The sequence below is a fragment of the Rhinoraja longicauda genome, chromosome 24, assembly GCF_053455715.1.
Source record: "Rhinoraja longicauda isolate Sanriku21f chromosome 24, sRhiLon1.1, whole genome shotgun sequence".
Lineage (NCBI taxonomy): Eukaryota > Metazoa > Chordata > Chondrichthyes > Rajiformes > Arhynchobatidae > Rhinoraja > Rhinoraja longicauda.
The window spans coordinates 4,898,869-4,919,848 of record NC_135976.1 but is presented as its reverse complement, the minus strand read 5'-3'; the positions used below and the strand labels follow the sequence as shown (position 1 = coordinate 4,919,848).

The following is a 20,980-nucleotide window of genomic DNA, read 5'->3' as shown; positions in this document are numbered from 1 at the left end:
TTAAATAGCACAGATTGTGCACATACATTGCCCAACCTGAAGTATTTCCACTGCCCTCTGGTGAGTTTCTATTTATCTAAGCAGCCTCTGTCATTCTGTAAATGGAGAAACATGCGGTCACTAATTGGACCACTTCCAATACAAGATCAACAATGCTCTGATTTGTGGTGCACAGAGGTAGTAGAGGTATAGATAGCTGTGACTAAATAACCCTTTTGGGTTAAATTTTGTGTGCTACAGTCAGCTTTTATCTTGACAGGATCTTTTATCGTGTTGCTTTGCTTTGATTTGGCAAGAACATTGTGTCTCAATGGAACACCCTGCAAAGTTAGAATGCAGGTCAAGGCAGATGGGTGTAGGGAAGCTTGGATGATGAGAGAATTTGAGATTGTGGTCAAGAATAGGGAGGAGGCATGGACAGGTATAGGCAGCTGGGATCAAGTGTATCCCTCAAGGAGTTTCGGGAATTGGGGAGCATGCTAAAAAAGGAAGTCAGGAGAGTAAAAGAGGGACGGGTGATAGATCTGGCAAATAATGTTAAGGATAAGCCCAAGAGATTTTATGTACATTAAAGGGAAAAGGGTAACCAGAGAGAGAATGGGCACCCTCAGCCAGGAGTCAAAGTGGAAAACTCTTTGTGGAGCCACAGGAGATGGACAATGTCCTCAATGAGCATTTCTCCTCTATTTTTACCATGAAGAAGGATTTAAGGACTGAGGAACTTGGGGAAGCCAACGGAAGTTTCTTGAGGATAGTCAGCATTAAGGTCGAGGTGGTGCTGAAGGTCCTAACACGTGTGACGGTAGTCAAATCTCCCACGCATGATCATATATATCCAAGGATACTTTGGGAAGCTGGAGTAGAAATTGCAGGTGCCATGGCTGTGTTATCATTCAAGACGGGTGAGGTGCTGAAAGACTGGGGAGGCAAATGTTGGGCCTTTATTTAAGAAGGACTGCAAGGAAAAAGCCTGGGAACTATAGGCCAGTGAGTCTAACATCTGTGGTCGGAAAGTTACTGGTGATTACTCATTTTGAAGTGTAGCAGATAGGTTAGCTTTGCTCGTTTTGCAAGACATTGAAAATTGTAATTTTGGATTTCTCTTTGATATTGGACCTTTCCCTCTGCACTCAAACTCCCAGTTGAATTTCTACTTTATAATTTGCTGGTAGGGAATGCTTCTCTAGGCAATCTCTTTGGAAGGGAACAACTTACTTCCATTCAATTCTGAGGAGTAAAAGATACCAGTTAGTACGGAATAATTGTTGGTCACCAGCAACCATGTGGACATAACAGCATTGTGATGCCAGGAGCTCTCAGCCTACTAAGTAACGTGGGGTTTTGGGGGGTACCTCTGCTGAGCAGGTCCAGACCAAAAGAGTTATTAAACAATTATTGTAGACAGTGGACCTTCTCTTAGATCTAGTATATCTCGTTAAACTAGAAATATGACCATGAAAGGATTCCAGACCCTTGAGATGATCTCCTGCACTGTTTAATCCTTGGACATAATGGAATGCAGGGTTTCTGATGAAAATGTAGACGGAATAACATGGTAGATATATGCACATTAGAAAAAATAATTATTTCAAAGTTTGCAGTAGAGGAACAGAATGTTTGGTCATATTGGTCATCTGGTTCATCAGGGAAGGAAATTAGCATCCCCACTGATCTGGCCGACATGTGATTCCAGATATGTTCCACATGATGAATTAATTTAAAAGGGTCTTAAATACCCTTTGAAATGCATGAGCAACCTCTATCATGTTGTGGTAAATGGGATTAGTATTGGTTTATTATTGTCACATGTACCAAAGGCCAGTGAAAAAGTACAATCAAGCCGTGCACAAGTACCCACCATTGAAATGTTTGTATTTTCTGCCAGATTGGAGAGGGGAGAAGAGGAAATAGCTGAGGTGAAAAAGTTCGTCGTTGATTATGGTTGACTGCTTTTGCATGGCTGGGTGGTGTAGATGGAGTTGAGTGGGGAGGGAGGAGGGGGTGGAGGGGAAGGGGGTGGCTGGTCTGTGTGATGGACTGGCTGCATCTACAACTTTGCAATGGGATCAAAAACGTTATTGTAAATTCATTTTGGATTCATTCAGAGATTGTGTTTTGGCAAAGTCTTGGATTTTCTTGTGAAAAAATGTGCCCTATGCTCGGGATAATCAGGAATATTTTGTAGTTGTTCACTGATGGAAACGATAGAAAAGCAGAGAACTTTTTAAAATGGAAATGGAGAAAAGTATTAGTGTTCAGAAAGAGCTGAGTATTTGTATTATCATATCATATATCATATCATATATATACAGCCGGAAACAGGCCTTTTCGGCCCACCAAGTCCGTGCCGCCCAGCGATCCCCGTACATTAACACTATCCTACACCCACTAGGGACAATTTTTACATTTACCCAGCCAATTAACCTACATACCTGTATTATCTTATTGAATGGTGGGTTAAGCCCAAGGATTTGCTTTGATTTCTTTGGTTCAAATATTAGAATGATCTGAATTAGATTGCCATAAAGGACTGCTATTCTTGGTCAATGTATCTATACTGTAGGAATATCTATTCTGTATGTACCCATTCATGCTGCCTGACCGGCTGAGTTACTCCAGCGTTTTGTGTGTATCGATACGGTACATCTTTGTGCAGGAGTTGGAGGCAGAAGGACAATGACAATAATACATTTCCCTTCACTGGCTTCAGTAGGAAGGAAGGACTAAACTAAAGTGTCAAATATAGAGCCATACATACTCAGAAAAAGCAGGCAACCCCAGTCGCAGTACATTTGGAAAGGTTACAAGTGTACTGTCATTGGAATGCTGTCCATGCCTTCATGCTTATGACCAAACCATTTGTGCTTCAAAGTATGAGGAAATAATTCTGGGTGTGACAGGGGATTAAATTGGCTGCTGTCAGCATCCTCTTATTGCATACTTTGGAGGATCAGAGGAATATTAAAGTTAGTATTTCTTAACCACAGTTGTGCAACCAACTGAGCTGCTGCCAAAGACCTGGGTACAATCCTGACCTTGGCTGCTGTCTATGGGGATTTTGTACATTCTCCCTGCGACAGCATGGCTTTCTCCTGGATGCTCTGGTTTCCTCCTACATACCAAAGATATGTTGGTTAATTAACCACAGCATATTCTCCTAGCATGTAGGTCACACAGTGATACAGCATACAGCTTTGGCCCATCTTCCCCACACCGGCCAACATGTTCCAGCTACACTAGTCCCACCTGCCCTGCCCAAAACTGTCCCATCCATGTACCTGTCTGACTGTTTCTTAAATGTTAGGATAGTCCCTGCCTCAACTACCTCCTCTGGCAGCTTATTCCATACCCCCACCACCCTTTAGTACCCCTCAGATTCCCATTAAATCTTTTCCCCTTAATGTAGGTTTAGTGTTAATGGGCAGTTAATGGTTAGCCCAGACTCATTGAGTCGATGGGCCTATTATTACGTTGTGTCTTTTTATAACTCTAAACGTTAGTCATTGTGGAATATTCTGCATTGTCATTCAGGAGCCTGGTTAATCTTTCTTGGAGAATTTTGATTGGGATTCTGCTTGATATAGGAGGGTAATCTTATATCAAGGGTGATCTCATAATCAATATAAAATGTAAGTAGTGAAAAGTCACTAATCACTGTAATGGATACATTAAACTGATTTTTTTCCCCCACAGAGCCTTTGCCCAGTATAATTTGGAGCAGTTCACTCCAGTGAAAATAGAAGGCTACGAGGACCAGGTAAAGATATGACTTGCTAAATGTGGAAGAGAAGGTTTGTAAATGTAATTGTGAATCAATAGACAATCTGTTTTGGCAGAGTAGTAAAGGTAACAAAAGACATTTGGCACTGGTGAATTGTACCCCAGGCTAGGTCATGCATCAGGATAATGATGACAAAATAAATAGGCAGCATACCACTTTCAATGAAGTATTGTGTATGTCCAAACTGTAAATAAGTGAATGGTAGCTATATGTTTCTGCGTCAAAAACATAAATGCTGGAAACATTCAGCAAGTCTTGGCAGCCTTGTTAGAATGCAAAACTGTTAATGTTTCAGATGTGAGACACCCTGTCAGAACAAGGAAAGGGAAAAAGAAGTTAGATTTCAGTCGGAGAGAAGATGGGGCTGTGTGGAATAAAGGGAATATCTTTGTGTTGGAAGGGACTGCAAATGCTGGTTTAATTGGAAGGTATACATAAAAAGCTGGAGTAACTCAGCGGGTCAGACAGCATCTTTGGATAAAAGGAATAGGTGATGTTCCGGGTCGAGACACCTTTCAGACCCTTCTGAGGAAGGTTTTCGATATCTTTGTTAGGGTGAATCCAAATGGCTTAAGTTAACAGCACATTAAGCTTCTTTGTAATGTATTGAAAATGATGTGCCCATGTCCAACAGCCCAGACTCTACATCAGACAGAAATGGCCAGTTCTGATACAGATAGAACGAAAGAGTGAAGAATTTGATATCTAGTTCAGAAGATTGCAACATGCTTAGCCAGAAGATGAGGCGTTGTACCTTAAGAATGTGTTGTATCTTGTTTTAACAGTTCAGGAGGCCTAACATAGAAGAGGGAGGTGATTTAAAGTGGCAGGCAATCAGTTATTCCTGTGGACTAAATGCAAGCACTTCACAAAGCAATTGCTAAATCTGTGCTTGGTTTCTACTTTGTAGAGGAGGCATTTGCAAAAACTGTGTGCAATACACTTGATTAGAAAATGTGCAAGTAAATCTCAGCTTCACGTGAAAAATTGTGTAGGTCCCCAAAAGGGAAGGAATAAAAGGACCGTTGCTGCAAGTCCTGCATAAGACGTTGGGGGCGGTTGGCATTTAGGAACCAAGAGGAACATTCCCTGTAAAATATTGAAAGAATCCTGTGGAACTCTGCCCTTGCTTTATGCAGGAGGAGAGGGGGTGAGGGCAGAATCTCAACAAATAGATGAGGTGCGGTCAAGTGCTCCATCCATTGTTGGAGAGTGGCAGCCACAATTCGGGAAGAGAGACATTTCGGAAGCACTCTGGGGAATGTGGTGGAGACGGAAAAATTGAGAGAACGGAAAAGAGTTCTTACCAGAGGTAGAGTGGAAAGAGGTACAGTCAAAGTAGTATGTAAGATTATGAGAGGCATAGTTTAGTTTTTAGTTTAGAGATAAGGCACAAAAACAGGCCCTTCGGCCCACGGAGTCCGCACCGACCAGCGATGGCCGCACATTAACATTACCCTACACACACTAGGGACAATTTACACATACACCAAGCCAATTAACCTACATACCTGTACTCCTTCGGAGTGTGGGAGGAAGCTGAAGATCTCGGAGAAAACCCATGGGGAGAACGTACAAACTCCGTACAGGCAGCACCTGTAGTCGGGATCGAACCCGGATCTCCGGCGCTCCAAGGCAGCAACTCTACTGCTGCGCCACCGTAGATGGGATGGACAGTTTCCCAGGATGGAAAAACCAAATACAAGAGGACATAACTTTAAGATTAGAGGTGCAAAGTGTAAAGGAGATTTGCAGGGCAAGTTGTTTGACACTGAGAGTGGTGATTGCCTGGAACATGCTATGGTTGAGGCAGATACAATAGTGGCATTTGAGAGACTTTTAGATAGGCACATGGATATGTAGGGCATGGAGGGATATGGATTATGTACAGGCAGATAAGATGGCCTTGGCAACATGTTTGGCACAGACATTGTGGGCCGAAGGCCTGTTCTTATGCTTTCTGTTCCATGTTCTAAAGTAGCTGTACGAACACATCAGGAGATCTGGTGAACTATTCAGTTCTAGCTCATTCAAGTTCAATCTGGCATCTGAAACTCGCAGTGGGATTGCACTGGGAGAATGTTTGCTCTTCACTGGCTGCACTCTGTAAGCAAGAATTACATAGGTGGATGGAGATTGATTTAAAATATAGTGGAGTTTTCATTTATGTCAGATACCTGGTTGTAAAACAAGTTACCAATAATCCACAATCTGTGCATACTTCACTTAGTGAGCACTACACACAGCTAAAATATGGTGCGACCTAGCAGAACCCAAACGTTTATACTGATTTTGAACATATGAAAACATAAGCTTGTATGGAATTTTTAAAATATATATATAAGCTGTGCATGTAAATGCAAATGGTTGTATTGTCTAGAGATGGCACAAAATGGCGGCGCTGCCCTAGCAGCTGCGGCTCACCTGCGGTCCATTTGTCTTTGTGTTTTTGTTGTTTTTTTGTCTTAATTGTAGTTGTGATGTGGTGTTTTTGTGTTTGTGTACTATGTGTGTATGTGGGGGGGAGGGGGGGAACTGTAACATTGTAAATATGTGTCCCTTCCGAACGGAGACCCGACCTTTGTTTTCTGGGCCGTGTCTCCGTTCCTGCTGCGGCCTACCATCGGCCCAACTCCTGGAGCTGGCGGCCTCCAGGGCTCCGGTTCGCAGAGCCCGCGGATCGGATTTACCATCACCGGAGCCGGCCGTCTTCGGAGGCTGCGGGAGCGGCTGCGACTCGCCTTAGGCTCGGGCCGCGTGGATGCCGACATCGGGAGCTCCGGCAGCGGCAGCGTGTTCGCCCGCCCCGGATCACGGGGCTTGGGTCGAGGACATTTCACCGTCCGGCGCGGCCTAAGATAGGCCGCGGGATATTTCTCTGCTGGGCGGGGGCTTCAATGTCGGGAGCCACGACCGCCCCGACGTGCAGCAACAGCGGCAGCAGCAGCGTGTTCGCCCGCCCCGGATCGGACTTATCATCAGCGGAGCCGGCCGTCTTCGGAGGCTGCGGGAGTGGCTGCGACTCGCCTTGGGCTTGGCCCGCTGTGGACCGTCCGGTGCGGCCTGCAACCACAACAACCTGACTGTGGGCGAGGACAGCAGGAGAAGGGAAAGACATTGTGGCCTTCCATCACAGTGAGGAGAGGACTGGAGGAGACTCACTGTGATGGATGTTTCTTTGATGGATGTTTCTTTTTTTGTGTGTTTTTGGGGTTGGGTAATTTGAATGCCTATTTAATGCTTTTATTGTTGGACTGTGTTTTTGGGGGTTTTGGGGTTGTGTAATTTGAATGCCTATTTAATGCTTTTATTGTTGGACTGTGTTTTGGGGGTTTTTGGGGTTGTGTAATTTGAATGCCTATTTAATGCTTTTATTGTTGGACTGTGTTTTGGGGGTTTTTTGGGGTTGTGTAATTTTAATGCTTATCTAATGCTTTTATTGTTGGACTGTGGGTGACTGAATTTCGTCCAATATTGGATGACAAATAAAGCTATCTTGAATCTTGAATCTTGAGATACAGCATGGAAACAGGCCCTTCGGCCCACCGGGTCCGCACATTAACACGACCCTACACCCACTGGGAACAATTTTGACATTTACCAAGCCAATTAACCTACAAACCTGTACGTCTTTGGAGTGTGGGAGGAAACCGAAGATCTCGGAGAAAACCCACGCAGGTCACGGGGAGAACGTACAAACTTCGTACAGATAGTTGAAATCAAACCCGGGTCTCTGGCGCTGCATTCGCTGTAAGGCAGCAACTCTACCGCTGCGCCACCATGACGCATTGTTCCTTAAAAGTTGTAAGTATTAAAGTATGGGATTTTTTTTTCCTAGGTCCTGATTACAGAACATGGTGATTTGGGTAATGGAAGATTTCTAGACCCAAAGAACCAAGTCTCCTTCAAATTTGATCATGTGAGGAAAGAAAGCAGTGACATCCAACCCACGACAGGCGAGACTGCGATAGAACCGTGGCGGAGTGCCTGTGATAACGCATTGCGAGCCTACATTAAAAACCACTATCCCTGTGGCATCTGTACAGTTAAGTTTATGAATATAGAACGCAATTTGTGTGACTGAACATTAGGTAGAAGCCACTATTTTTTTCAAGCAGAGTTCACGACTGTGGGTTAATAACTCCATTGCATTGATTATACATATGTGGAGCAAAAACTAGCTGGAGATTTCCTACTAATAGTCATTGACCTGCTATATGTATGCATATGAAGTTAAGAATGGGCATGACAATATCGAATCTCTCAATTGAAAAATGTACACTCTTCCAATATCAAAACGTATTTAATGTGAAGTTGAAACTAAGGAGAATAAGGATTAAAACAAATATAAATGTGGGCAACGTTTGCAATCAAGTAGGATATCAATGGTTGCTTTCATCAGGCATTTCCATTGACATGATATTTAACAAGGATGACATTTATACTCTCATGGTAAAAATCACAAAATATATCACAGAAGTGAAGGCAGCCAGCCCAACGAGCTGACTTTGGAAAAAAAGTCCTCACTGCTGTTTAGTTTAGAGATGGAAACAGGCCCTTCTGCACACTGAGTCCACACTGACCTTCAATCATACGTGGGAGGAAAACTGGACATCTGGAGAACACCCACGTGTTCACAGGAGAATGTGCAAATGCAACCCGGACAGCACCTGAAGTCAGGATCGAACCTGGGTCTCTGGCGCTGTGAGGCAGCGACTCTACCAGCTGCGCCATTGTGCCGTGCCTTAACCATAGAGCAGTCACCATTGTAATATAAGAAACACATCAACGAATTTATGCATACAGACACCAATGTAATCCTAAAGATGGACACAAAGTGCTGGAGGATCTCAGCGCATCAGGCATCATATCTGGAGAAAATGGATAGGTGCCGTTTTGGGCTCGGATCCTTCTTCAGACTGATTGCTGAGGGGAGTGGGGACTGGAAGCAAGAAAAGTTTACCAAGATCACCCAGATAATCCTCTTCAGATAATTCTTGTTTTGATTGAATTGAGAAAACTGGAGTACCCGGAGGAAACTCATGCGATCACAGGGAGAAGGTGCAAACTCCACACAGGCAGCACCCGAGGTCATGACTGAACCCAGGTCTCTTTTTCTTCCTTAGCTTTTTTTTCCAAATTTAGGTTACTTTGGACTAGGTTCCAATTCAGAATTGATTTGGGCTGCATGCTGCTCAAGAAGAATAGTCGACTTTGTCCACAAGCATTTAATAGTGAGAGAGAATTGTGGTCAGGAAGGTTCAAAGAAAGAATTGGTTGTAGGTTTTGGATTATGTGGGAATCTACAGTTACGGAGATCAAGAAAGTGGCATTGAGGCCATGTTTAGAAACATGAGGAATATTGAATACTTTAGTGGGTTTAGGGGACCTATCAGCAACACATGCTCATGTTTTTTACATGTCACAGAAAAGGGAATTCAGGTGAGTAGGGATCGGTGAAAAGCCATTACCAGTTGTTTGACCAGCTGTTTATCTTCACTCTGGTTTTGGTTCCCTTGTATTTGCACACAATGCTGATCATTTCCATCCAGAATAATTATCAATTATAAAACACAAGGTGCAGGAGGAACTCAGCGGGTCAGGCAGCACCTATAAGGGGAAGTTTAGAGTCGTCACCTTCTCCAGACTAAATGTGTAAGAAGGAACTGCAGATACTGGTTTAAACCGAAGATAGACACAAAAAGCTGGAGTAACTCAGCGGGACAGGCAGCATCTCTGGAGAGAAGGAATGAGTGACGTTTGGGGTGTCGACCTTCTCCAGGCTGTTTGGAATAGGAGACAGAAAGCTAGAACAGAGAGAAGGGAGGCCTCTTTTCCAGCTTCAGCCTCCCCCCCCCCCCGCCCCACTACAGAAAATCAGTCTGAAGAAGGAACCTGACATGGATAAGTTGGGATTAATGGCATGTTTCCTTCCTGTTTCCTCTGACTCCATGACAAGTGGCAGCTAATTAATTGCACAGTGCACATACAAATACAAGAAACAGATCAAAAGATGATTGCTATCACACAGAAGCTTGATGGTCTTTTTTCTGACTTGTTATTTTGTTTTATAGATATATGGTAAGACAATTAATGGCCAGCAAACTATTATAGCTTGCATCGAAAATCATCAGTTTCAGCCAAATAATTTTTGGTAAGTTTTTTTAACTGTTAATAAATCAAGTTCCAATATCTCTGAATTTCAACTTCTGCATTAAGTAACATGTAAATTGAGCAAATGTTTAGATTCAGTATAGAGCATTCCTAATGATCCCTTTACCCAGTCTTGTTTTCTATGTTAAAGTTGAAATTTAATGCCATATGCACAAGTGCAGTGAGGTGTAGGTATAATGACAAATTATTTGTAGCAGCCTCTCACATTGACTCAGGAAATGAACAAAAACATGGATTATACACAAGTGATACACAAAACTGTCACAATATTGTGAAAAGAAAAATGACTGCTAAAAAATAAGACATTAGTACAAAACACAAATGGAAGAAAAAAGCCCCTGGTCACACAAGAGGTGGACCGGCCGGGGATGCCCTGTTGCCGAGGAAGGATTATGTGGTAGGTTTGAAGAGGGCTGGATAGTGGGGGTCCTTGATGACAGGTGCTGCCTTCTTCAGGCACCCCCTTTTGTAGATGCTTTTGATTGTCCGGACTACCTCTTACACAACCATGGGCTATTCTTCTTCCTATTGTTTTTTACACAAATGTCTCTTACTTTGTGGTGTTTTTGTTCATGTTTTTATTTATTGCCTGGATCGCTGCCACAAACAAGATTTTCATTTTATTGGAACATTTGCTTAATTGACATGTTACTTAAGGATACTTTCTACACAGCATCTGTAGAAGTTTGAGAGTGTATTCAGTGAGATGCCAAATCTTTTTAAACTTGAGGTTCTGGTATGCCTTCTTTGTGATTACACCAATGTGCTGGGCCCAGGTCAGGTCTTGTGCGATGTTAAAGTCCAGGAATCTGAACCTGCTAACCGCTGCGACTGCTTCTGCAGGGTGAGGTCTCTTCTTGAATACTTGCTTTATGATCAGCTAACCCTGTCACGAAGCCAGTAACAACAGAGGATGGAACGGTACAGCACAGGAACAGACCCTTTAGCCCACAATGTTTGTGTCGAACATGATGCCTCGCCGAGATTATCTCATCTGCCTGCACGTGATCCACATCCCTCTTTTCCCTGCATTTCCATGTGCCTATCTAAAAGTCTCTTAAACACCGCTATCATAACTGCCTCTACCACCCCCTGGAAAAGCATTCCAAGCCCCTCTGTGTAAACAAAACAACTTGCCCTGCACATCTTTAAACTTTCCCTCTCTCACCTTATAGCTATGCCCTCTGGTGTTGGACATTTCCACGCTGGGGAAAAGGTTCTGAGTCCACCCTATCATAATTTTATGTACATCGATCAAGTCCCCCTTCAACTTCCGAAATCCCAGAGAAAATAATCCAAGACTATCCAACCTCTCCCTGTACCTGAAACCCTCTAATCCAGGCAGCATTGTCGTGAACCGACTGTGCACCCTCTCCAAGGCTTCCACATCTATCCTGTAATGGAGTGGCCACCACTGGTTAGGTTAGGTTGTGCATGGATAGTTTGCAGGAAGCTTCTTCGTGAATAGCTGAGATACCAACAGAACGATGCATGGATGAGAGAGTTGGTCCTAAAAGGATGGGAAGAAGTTGTTTCATCCTTGCTGTTTCCGGTCACTCATTCATCCTTGAGTTAGACTGAGGGGTTAAGTCTTACTTTGGAGACGCTCCATTGAAATACTAAGGGAGTGTGGTCATGTCCAGGGAGCATCCTTTAATTTGATATCATAAAACTGAGTCCCTCTGTATACTCCAGGTGTGAAGAGTCATTCTTAAAAAAACCCATGGCATTGTTTTAAAGGAAAGGAAGGGAATACTGTTGAATGTCCGTGCCAGGATGTATCACGCAGCACATCAAAATCAAATCATCTGATGTTACGCTCAATGCTGTTTGTGTGTATGTTAACAGCATTTTTACCAGAATTAGGCCATTCGGCCCATCTTGTCTACTCAGCCATTCAATCACATCTGATCTATCTTTCCCTCTCAACCCCATTCTCCTGTTGTAAGGCAAATCATGCAGATAACCTCAATAATATATTCCAGAAATTTCCTAACCACTGAAGTTTGTCTAACTACCTTGAATCCAAACGAGTCCCAGTGTAATCATTTGGACATCTGCCGATTGTGGCAAGGCCTAAATACTACAACTGGCTGCAAAGCGAAGTGAAGCTGCACCACTGCATGTACAGTGAAATGCTTTTTATTGCATGCTATCCAATCAAAGAAAAGACTATACATTGGTACATGTGACAGTAATAAACGAAACTAAACATTGTGGTATTCTAATCCTTTGGGACCTTTGCAAAATCCAGGAGATTTTGGCAGATTACAACCAATATATCTCTCAATCTCTGCAACCACTTCCCTTCAGACCCTAGGATGCAGGTCAACAGATCCAATGGACATTGGCCTTTTGCCCCATTAATTTATCTAGAGTCCTAACCCGAAAGGTCACCTGTCCATTTCCATCATATGTTTGTCTGACCTGCTGAGTTCCTCCAGCACTTTGTGTTTTGCTCGAGATTCCAACATCTGCAGTTCCTTGTGTCTCAATAGTACTTGTTTAGATTGTTTTAAATTCCTCCTCGTAGCACTATGAATATCTATTAATATTGGGACGCTTTTAAGTTTGTTACCATGAATGCCCACTGAAAATCTTTTTATTAGAATCTCTGCCATTCTATTTCCAATGATTAATTTCTCAGTCTCGTCTCCATGTTCCCTTTTAGATACCACTAGCATTCATATTGTTTGTTTTTATATTTTTAGCTAGTTTACTCCCATACTGTATTTTCTGCTGCTTTATAAACTTTATCTTATTATGCTGATTTGGACTAAATAAGTAGGAAAGAAAACTGCAGATGCTGGTTTAAATCGAAGGTAGACACAAAATGGTGGAGTAACTCAGTGGGTCAGGCAGCATCTCTGGAGAGAAGGAATGGGTGACGTTTCGGGTCGAAACCCTTCTTCAGGCTCTGTCTGAAGAAGGGCCTCGACCCGAAAAGACACCCATTCCTTCTCTCCAGAGATGCTGCCTGACCCGCTGAGTTACTCCAGCATTTTGTGTCTACCTGGACTAAATAAGTGTTTGTTCCAAGTATATTTTTAGTTGCAAAATTATGTTCTGTTTTTAAAACACTTTTTGAAGGAATGGACGTTGGAGATCAGAGTGGAAATTCACGATTAACCCACCATCAGTTCAGCTCACTGGAGTTCTGAAGATTCAGGTCTGCCTTGCTTTCTTGTATGATTGTACAAATTTAATTATACACAAAACAAACGATATTAAACCTGTCATGTCTTTCAAGGTTCACTATTATGAAGACGGTAATGTTCAGTTGATGAGCCACAAGGACATCCAAGAATCCTTGCCAATTGCAGTAAGTCTAAATTGATTTAAAATAGATGCAGAGCCTCCAAACAATGTAAAGAAGTTACTGGTTTTAATTGGGATTCAATAAGTTTCCTTTCATCGCCCAATCCTTTCGTGGGATTTAGGCATTGGTGGAAAGATGAATATTTAATGACCATGTGTGTAGGAAGTGTAAGAAAGTAATTGCAGATGCTAGTACAAATCGAAGGTATTTATTCAGAAAATGCTGGAGTGGCATCTTGCAGCCCAGAGGTATGAACATTGACTTCTCCAACTTTAGATAGTTCCTCTGCCCCTCTCTTCCCCTCCCCCTTCCCAGATCTCCCACTGCCTTCCTGTCTCCACCTATATTCTTCCTTTGTCCCGTCCCCCTGACATCAGTCTGAAGAAGGGTCTCGACTCACCCATTCTTTCTCTCCTGAGATGCTGCCTGACCTGCTGAATTACTCCAGCATTTTGTGAATAAAATGTGTGTCGGAAGGAACTGCAGACGCTGGTTTAAACCAAAGATAGACACAAAATGCTGGAGTAACTCAGCGGGACAGGCAGCATCTCTGGAAGGAAGGAATGGATGACGTTTCGTGTTGAGACTCTTCTTCAGACAGAAGAATCTGAAGAAGGGTCTCGACGTGAAACCTCACCCATTCCTTCTCTCCAGAGATGCTGCCTGTCCAGCTGAGTTACTCCAGCGTTGTGTGTCTATTTAATGACCATCCCTAATTGTCATTGGGGAAAAAAGCATAACTGCTATCAGAACAATTCTGTTTAAGTTCCACCATGCATTGCCATATCTGATTGAGAAGCCCTGTACTGTGCAGTAACTAGTTGAACTGGGTTTGTGGACTAAGTTGTGGATAAAGACTCTGCACCGATAAATGTGAATCTAGTGGATAAATGGGATCAGGATTTTGCAAAATGAATCAAGAGTTGAAATAAAACAATTTCCCAAGTAGATGTGTGATGTCAGTTCTGTGTGCAATCTAGTAGCTGTGTATTTATGTTTGATGTTAGGCTGTTCAAACTGAATTAATACTCCTGACTTTTTCTTTGTTCTTTCATCTTTAGAACGAGACCCAAACTGCAAAGGAATTTGTGAAACTGATTGAAGCGGCTGAGTGTGGTTACCAGGTATGTAGCCCCCAGTGTGGGTTGTTGAAAAACAATATGTTGCCTTCTTCCACAGCTCAAAGGAATAATCATATTCATTGTTACGAATAAATTTCATCTCTGTCCCTGATAACTAGTTGATCCATTAAGTGAAGGTGAAATGAGCCTCAGTTAATGAGGTCTCTGCTGCAAGTTCTGTCATAAATGCTTGGAGCCCAAGTGATACAATATCTGTTTAACTCATCTGGAGGATGATAAAGGCTGAAGGAGACGTTTCAGGAACATTGAGATAAATAGTGCTAGCAAGTTCAGGAAGGACCAGGTAGAATTTTACTTTAGAAATTAAAATGAGAATGTGCAGATGCAATGGATGTTGCCAAAATGTGAGTAGGAAAATAACTGCAGATGCTGGTTCAAATTGAAGGTAGACACAAAATGCTGGAGTAACTCAGCGGGTCAGGCAGCATCTCAGGAGAGAAGGAATGGGTGACGTTTCGGGTCGAGATGCTGCCTGACCCGCTGAGTTACTCCAGCATTTTGTGTCTACCTTTGCCAAAATGTTAGTGTTGCTCTGAAAGGCTCAATAAGTTTTTATTTTCTTTGCACCGTACTCTGAAGTATTTTCATATTCATATCCCCCTCGTTCTCACCTTCCACCCCACCAGCCAGCGGAAAAGGTTTCTTCCTCGACCGTAGAACCAGCCAATCCCCATCGACCAACACTCTCCTCCGCCTAGCAGAGCTGGTTCTTACCCTCAACAACTTCTCCTTTGACTCCTCCCACTTCCTCCAAACCAGAGGCGTAGCTATGGGCACTCGCATGGGCCCTAGCTACGCCTGCCTCTTTGTCGGGTACGTCGAACAATCCCTGTTCCAGACGTACACTGGCCCCATCCCCGAACTCTACCTCCGCTACATCGACGACTGCATTGGTGCTACCTCTTGCACCCATGCAGAACTCACTGACTTTATACACTTCACCTCCAATTTCCATCCTGCCCTTAAATATACCTGGACTATCTCTGACATCTCCCTCCCGTTTCTGGACCTCACCATCTCCATCACAGGAGAAAAATTAGTGACGGACATTTATTACAAGCCCACCGACTCGCACAGCTATCTGGACTACACTTCTTCCCACCCGGTCCCCTGCAAAAAGTCTATCCCCTACTCCCAATTCCTCCGTCTACGCCGCATCTGTGCCCGGGATGAGGTGTTTCAGACTAGGGCTTCCGAGATGTCCTCGTTTTTCAGAAAACGGGGCTTCCCCTCCTCCATTATAGATGAGGCTCTCACTAGGGTCTCTTCTACATCCCGCAGCTCCGCTCTTGCTCCCCATCCCCCCACTCGCAACAAGGACAGGATCCCCCTCGTTCTCACCTTCCACCCCACCAGCCAGCGGATCCAACATATCATCCACCAACATTTCCGTCACCTACAACAGGACCCCACCACTGGCCATATCTTCCCATCCCCTCCCCTCTCTGCATTCCGCAGAGACCGTTCCCTCCGCAACTCCCTGGTCCACTCGTCCCTTCCTACCCAAACCACCCTAACCCCGGGCACTTTCCCTTGCAACCGCACGAGATGCAACACCTGTCCCTTTACCTCCCCCCTCAACTCCATCAAAGGACCCAAACATTCTTTCCAGGTGAGACAGAGGTTCACCTGCACCTCCTCCAACCTCATCTATTGCATCCGCTGCTCTAGATGTCAACTCATCTATATCGGCGAAACCAAGCGCAGGCTCGGCGATCGCTTCGCTGAACACCTGCGCTCGGTCCGCATTAACGCCACTGATCTCCCGGTGGCCCAGCACTTCAACTCCCCCTCCCATTCCCAGTCTGACCTCTCTGTCATGGGCCTCCTCCAGTGCCATAGTGAGGCCCGCCGGAAATTGGAGGAGCAGCACCTCATATTTCGCCTGGGCAGTTTGCGGCCCGGTGGTATGAACGTTGACTTCTCCAACTTCAGATAGCTCCTCTGTCCCTCCCTTCCCCTCCTCCTTCCCAGATCTCCCTCTATCTTCCTGTCTCCACCTATATCCTTCCTTTGTCCCACCCCCGACATCAGTCTGAAGAAGGGTCTCGACCCGAAACGTCACCCATTCCTTCTCTCCCGAGATGCTGCCTGACCTGCTGAGTTACTCCAGCATTTTGTGAATAAATCGATTTGTACCAGCATCTGCAGTTATTTTCTTATACTTTTCATATTGAAATTATTCCAGTGAATTTCAATGGTTCTATTTTCTTTCAGGCTGCAATCTGTGAAAATTACAATGCCATGTCTGACACCACCTTCAAAGCCTTACGCAGGAGCTTGCCAGTAACCCGCACAAAAGTCGACTGGAATAAGATCATGAGCTACAGGATTGGCCAAGAGATGCAGAATGCTTAAAACAAACATGTAAAAGAGGCTTAATGTCAATGTGCAGAAAAAAGCGCAAGGTGTGGTCTCATGAAATTTGAGGATTGACTCTCCAGTTAACCTCTCTTTCTCCTGCTCTGCCTCCTTTTCCCAACTTCTCAGAAACCTTGACCATGTTATTCATAAGATATCAGTCAGCTAATTTGTGTGTTTTTCAGAAAGCAAAGAATTTGATCTGGGGCTGAATGAACAATCAATGTGGAGATTCGGTGTTACTTTTATGAAATCTGTGGATATTTTGTTGCGTTAGGTCAAATTCTATTTTTTTTCTCCCCCCTCTGGGTTTGTAGTTTGAAATGCAGTTGCTTTTTGGAAGGTGTGGCTGGCAGAACAGTCAATATCTTGAAAACATATAATAACTCTGCTCAGCAACTGAGTAAGAATTAGAATTCATTTTGAAGTCAAAGGTTTTTGAAAGTGTCACTGATAATTCTCAGAGCACTGCAGCTTCATAATTTCAACTCAGACTTGCACCGGACCTGCTTGTATTTTTTTGCTCCCCTTTGTTTCTAACCTTTTGTGAGGCCACACCTCATTCTGTCAGCATCAAGGCAGGATGGTGCAGTGTTCCAGCGCCTTTTTAAAAACAAAATTTCTGAAATCAGCCAAGGTGGCTCTGCTTAAAGGTACTGCTTGTCTGAAGAAAGCTTGAAGCAACAGCATTCGGTGTCATTCCTCTCTTCTGCTCTACTTCCTCATCTAATCTCTTAAAACAATCTCCATCATTTGTCTCTTTAATCATTATATTGTACATTGTTTTTTTTAATCAATTGAAGGTTCCATTATGTAAACCGTGTCGTGTAAGACATTTTAGGTCAAACGTGCTTTTTCTGTATACTGGAGTTGCATACAGCAAGGAACTGGAAATTCAGACTGGAACGTGGCTCTGGTTAGACGGATTAGAGAGGCAGAGAAGTGGAAAATTGGACAATTCAACATTCTGATCTTCCTCTCACACTTGTTTTACCTCATTTTTTGATGCACAATAACTTAAACCAATGCTGAAAATGCACCAGCAGAGAGGGATAATAGGCAGGAATGCCTCTTTTAGGCAGGAATGGTTCAAATGCATTAACTGAAGGAGCAAACCTTACTGACCAGTTGAAGGAGGAAAACAACAGGATGATAATACAATCAAAGTATAGAGGCCAACTTCTTCAGACCACTTGCCTCAGTCCATTATAACACTTTGAGGCCTCATTTATAAGGTGCTGGTAGTGAAATGCAACATGCCATGAAGCAAGTTGTGCTGCATTCCTGAAAGCTACTGATGAGAGAGTGAGAGAAAGAGATACACCAGCAGTAAAGCACTGACTGGTATCAGGAAGTGGAGAGTTTTGAGTGTTCATCCTCTGTCTTGGACTGGCTGGTGCAAAATTAAGTTCTAGGGTCTTCCATCCATTGGCCACTTGCGTTACTTTTCATCATCAGTAAATGGATACCTGGATGTGAAGGAGAATACGATATCGATACTTAAGGAAGTTTACTGCAACATAAACTGCAGTTATTTGGTGTTCATTTTCTTTACTGTATTAACTTGCACAGGAACAAATGTAAAGCTATGTCAATGGGACAAGTGGCAGGCTAGTATTATCTGCACCAATATTTTTACAGAGTTCTATGCTGGTAAGATTTTTTTTAAATGAAAAAAAATGTTATATAGCTCCCTTTCTCTTAATCTCCAAAAAAGGCTTTGCTTTTTATCTTAAAATGGATTGTTTTGTACTGTATTTTGCTTTTATTAAATTTAAAATGCAATGTTTTAGTCGTACACTGCCAGTGGAATTTCAAAATCGACAGAGGCTATTTCGTAATCCAAATGGTGTGGCACGCATCAGATAAAACAGTGGTGGTGAGCTTGAAGATTACTTCAATAGATCTCCAAAATGAAATTGTAATCAGCAAATCTCTGCTTGACGGGTATCTGCAGTTGCAAAAAAACGTGGAGCGGTTTTTTAAAAATTGATTTTGAATCAAGTAAAATTACTTACATTCGTCATTTTCTCAAGCTGTTTTATTTCTTGCATCTCAAATGTGTCATGAGGCAAAGGGTGATATGGAGAAGGGTGCACGTTGCTTGAACATTTGGTAATGTAAACTTGCATTCTGAAGAGTAGCTGATATGCAGTTGTTTATCTGTTCAGTTGTGAGGGAGCTTGTGTTAGGTGTTGAGTGTTTTTTTTAATCAATCTAAACCTCACAGATCAGAAGCTTCACCAAGTCTTGAATTGATTTATCTAAATCATCAATGACAATGATGAATGGACACAAGACCTTCTCCCCGGTCCCCCAGTTAGGGAAGAAATGCATGGATTATTTCCTGAGAAAGAATGCATGGGTGAAATTAAATGACAAGCTGGATGATATCACCACACCTGCAATAGCTTCTATAACTCATGTTGGGGAAAAAATGGAGAAGGTGACTTGCATCTCTTACACATCAGCAATAACCATTGAAGGTGAGGAAATATCCCAAAAATGTGAACTAGCCTGGAAAGAGCTAAGGAAAGCAATGTTTCTCTAACTTGGCTTAAACAGTTGTCTCGGGATCATGACGTTTTTTGAATCTCCCAATCTATTGAACTAGGTAGCCTAACTTAAGGGCAACCACAGATATAATAATGTATCATTTTTGTAGGTAGACTGTTACATTTGACCCCAATCTTCAAGCGTGCACATTGACTTTATTCAGCTGACAGGAACACATTTATATAATCCCTTAATGTAAAATACCCCAGGTTTCATTACAGGAACATTTAATTGATACAAAGCCACATCATGGATACAAGAGTAACTTTGTCAATTATACCTATAGCTCTTTTGCAAGGCCTTGAAAGGGGAAGAGGTTCCAGAGCTTTAAGCCTGCTCAACTGAATGGATTGTGCTGATTTGTGGAACAATGAATACATGGGGATGTGCAAGAGCACGTCATTGAAGGACATTTGGAAAGGATTACAGAAATGGAAGATGTTAAAGAGAATTCCTTTTCTATAGGTCGGTTAGCAATTTAGTTGATTGCTAAGCAGTCTTTTCTCTCCACGTGCAGAGAAAAGAGAATCTATAATCCTACTGAGTTATTTGTAGGATAATTACATTTTGTTTACCAACAGAGTTCAGCTGCTTCAGTCAGATGCTATGACAGTAACATTTTCAAAGTGATCTACTGCATGCATTTGACATTTGATGCAGTTTGCATGCAGTATGATCCTTGGCTGACACTCTTGATTTGGTTGTGGTATTGCTCCCAAGGAAGATAAAACTCGATTTAAAGTCATAGAGTGATACTGTGTGGAAACAGGCCCTTCGGCCCAACTTGCCCACGCTGGCCAACAATGTCCCAGGTACACTAGTCCCACTTGCCTGCGCTTGGTCCATATCCCTCCAAACCTGACCTACCCATGTACGTGTCTTAACTGTCTCTTAAACAATGGGATAGTCCCAGCCTCGACTACCTCCTCTGGCAGCTTGTTCCATACACCCACCACCCTCTGTGTGAAAAAGTTACCCCTCGGATTCCTATTAAATCTTTTCCCCTTCACCTTGAACCTCTGGTCCTCGATTCCCCTACTCAAAAGACTCTGTGCATCTACCCGATCTATTCCTCTCATGATTTTGTATACCTCTATAAGATCCTCCCTCATCCTCCTGCACTCCATGGAATAGAGACCCAGCCGACTCAACCTCTTCCTATAGCTCACACCCTCTAGTCCTGGCAACATCCTCGTAAGTCTTTTCTGAACCCTTTCAAGCTTGACAATATCTTTCCTACAACATGGTGCCCAGAACTGAGCACAATATTCTGACCAACGTCTTATACAGATACAACATGACCTCCCAACTTCTATACTCAATACTCTGACTGATGAAGGCCAAAATGCCAAAAGCCTTTTTGACCACCTTATCTACCTGCGACTCGACCTTCTAGGAACCATGCACCTGTACTCCTAGATCCCTCTGCTCTACAACACTACCCAGAGACCTACCATTTACTGTGTAGGTCCTGCCCTTGTTCGACATCCCAAAATGCAACACCTCACACTTTTCTGTATTAAATTCCATCAACCATTCCTCCGCCCACCTGCAATCTTTCACAACCATCTTCACTATCCGTTTCTCGGATAATGCACATTGATGGCTAAAACTTTTGGGAGGTCAGCCCTGCAGCACCTGGGAAAA

General features: G+C 43.2%; 1 protein-coding gene across 1 annotated transcript in view; it reads left to right on the top strand.

The window, feature by feature from the left end:
* Positions 1 to 18,791, top strand: part of LOC144605392 (F-actin-capping protein subunit alpha-2-like) — a 43,732-nt gene extending 24,941 nt beyond the window's left edge. Inside the window, exons 4-10 of the mRNA XM_078420567.1 lie at positions 3,694 to 3,757; positions 7,620 to 7,826; positions 9,856 to 9,935; positions 13,046 to 13,124; positions 13,206 to 13,277; positions 14,336 to 14,398; positions 16,634 to 18,791. Coding sequence (XP_078276693.1) covers positions 3,694 to 3,757; positions 7,620 to 7,826; positions 9,856 to 9,935; positions 13,046 to 13,124; positions 13,206 to 13,277; positions 14,336 to 14,398; positions 16,634 to 16,774 — 706 coding nt within the window. The 3' untranslated portion in view covers positions 16,775 to 18,791. The remainder of the gene's footprint in view (positions 1 to 3,693; positions 3,758 to 7,619; positions 7,827 to 9,855; positions 9,936 to 13,045; positions 13,125 to 13,205; positions 13,278 to 14,335; positions 14,399 to 16,633) is intronic.
* The last annotated feature ends 2,189 nt before the right edge of the window (positions 18,792 to 20,980 follow it).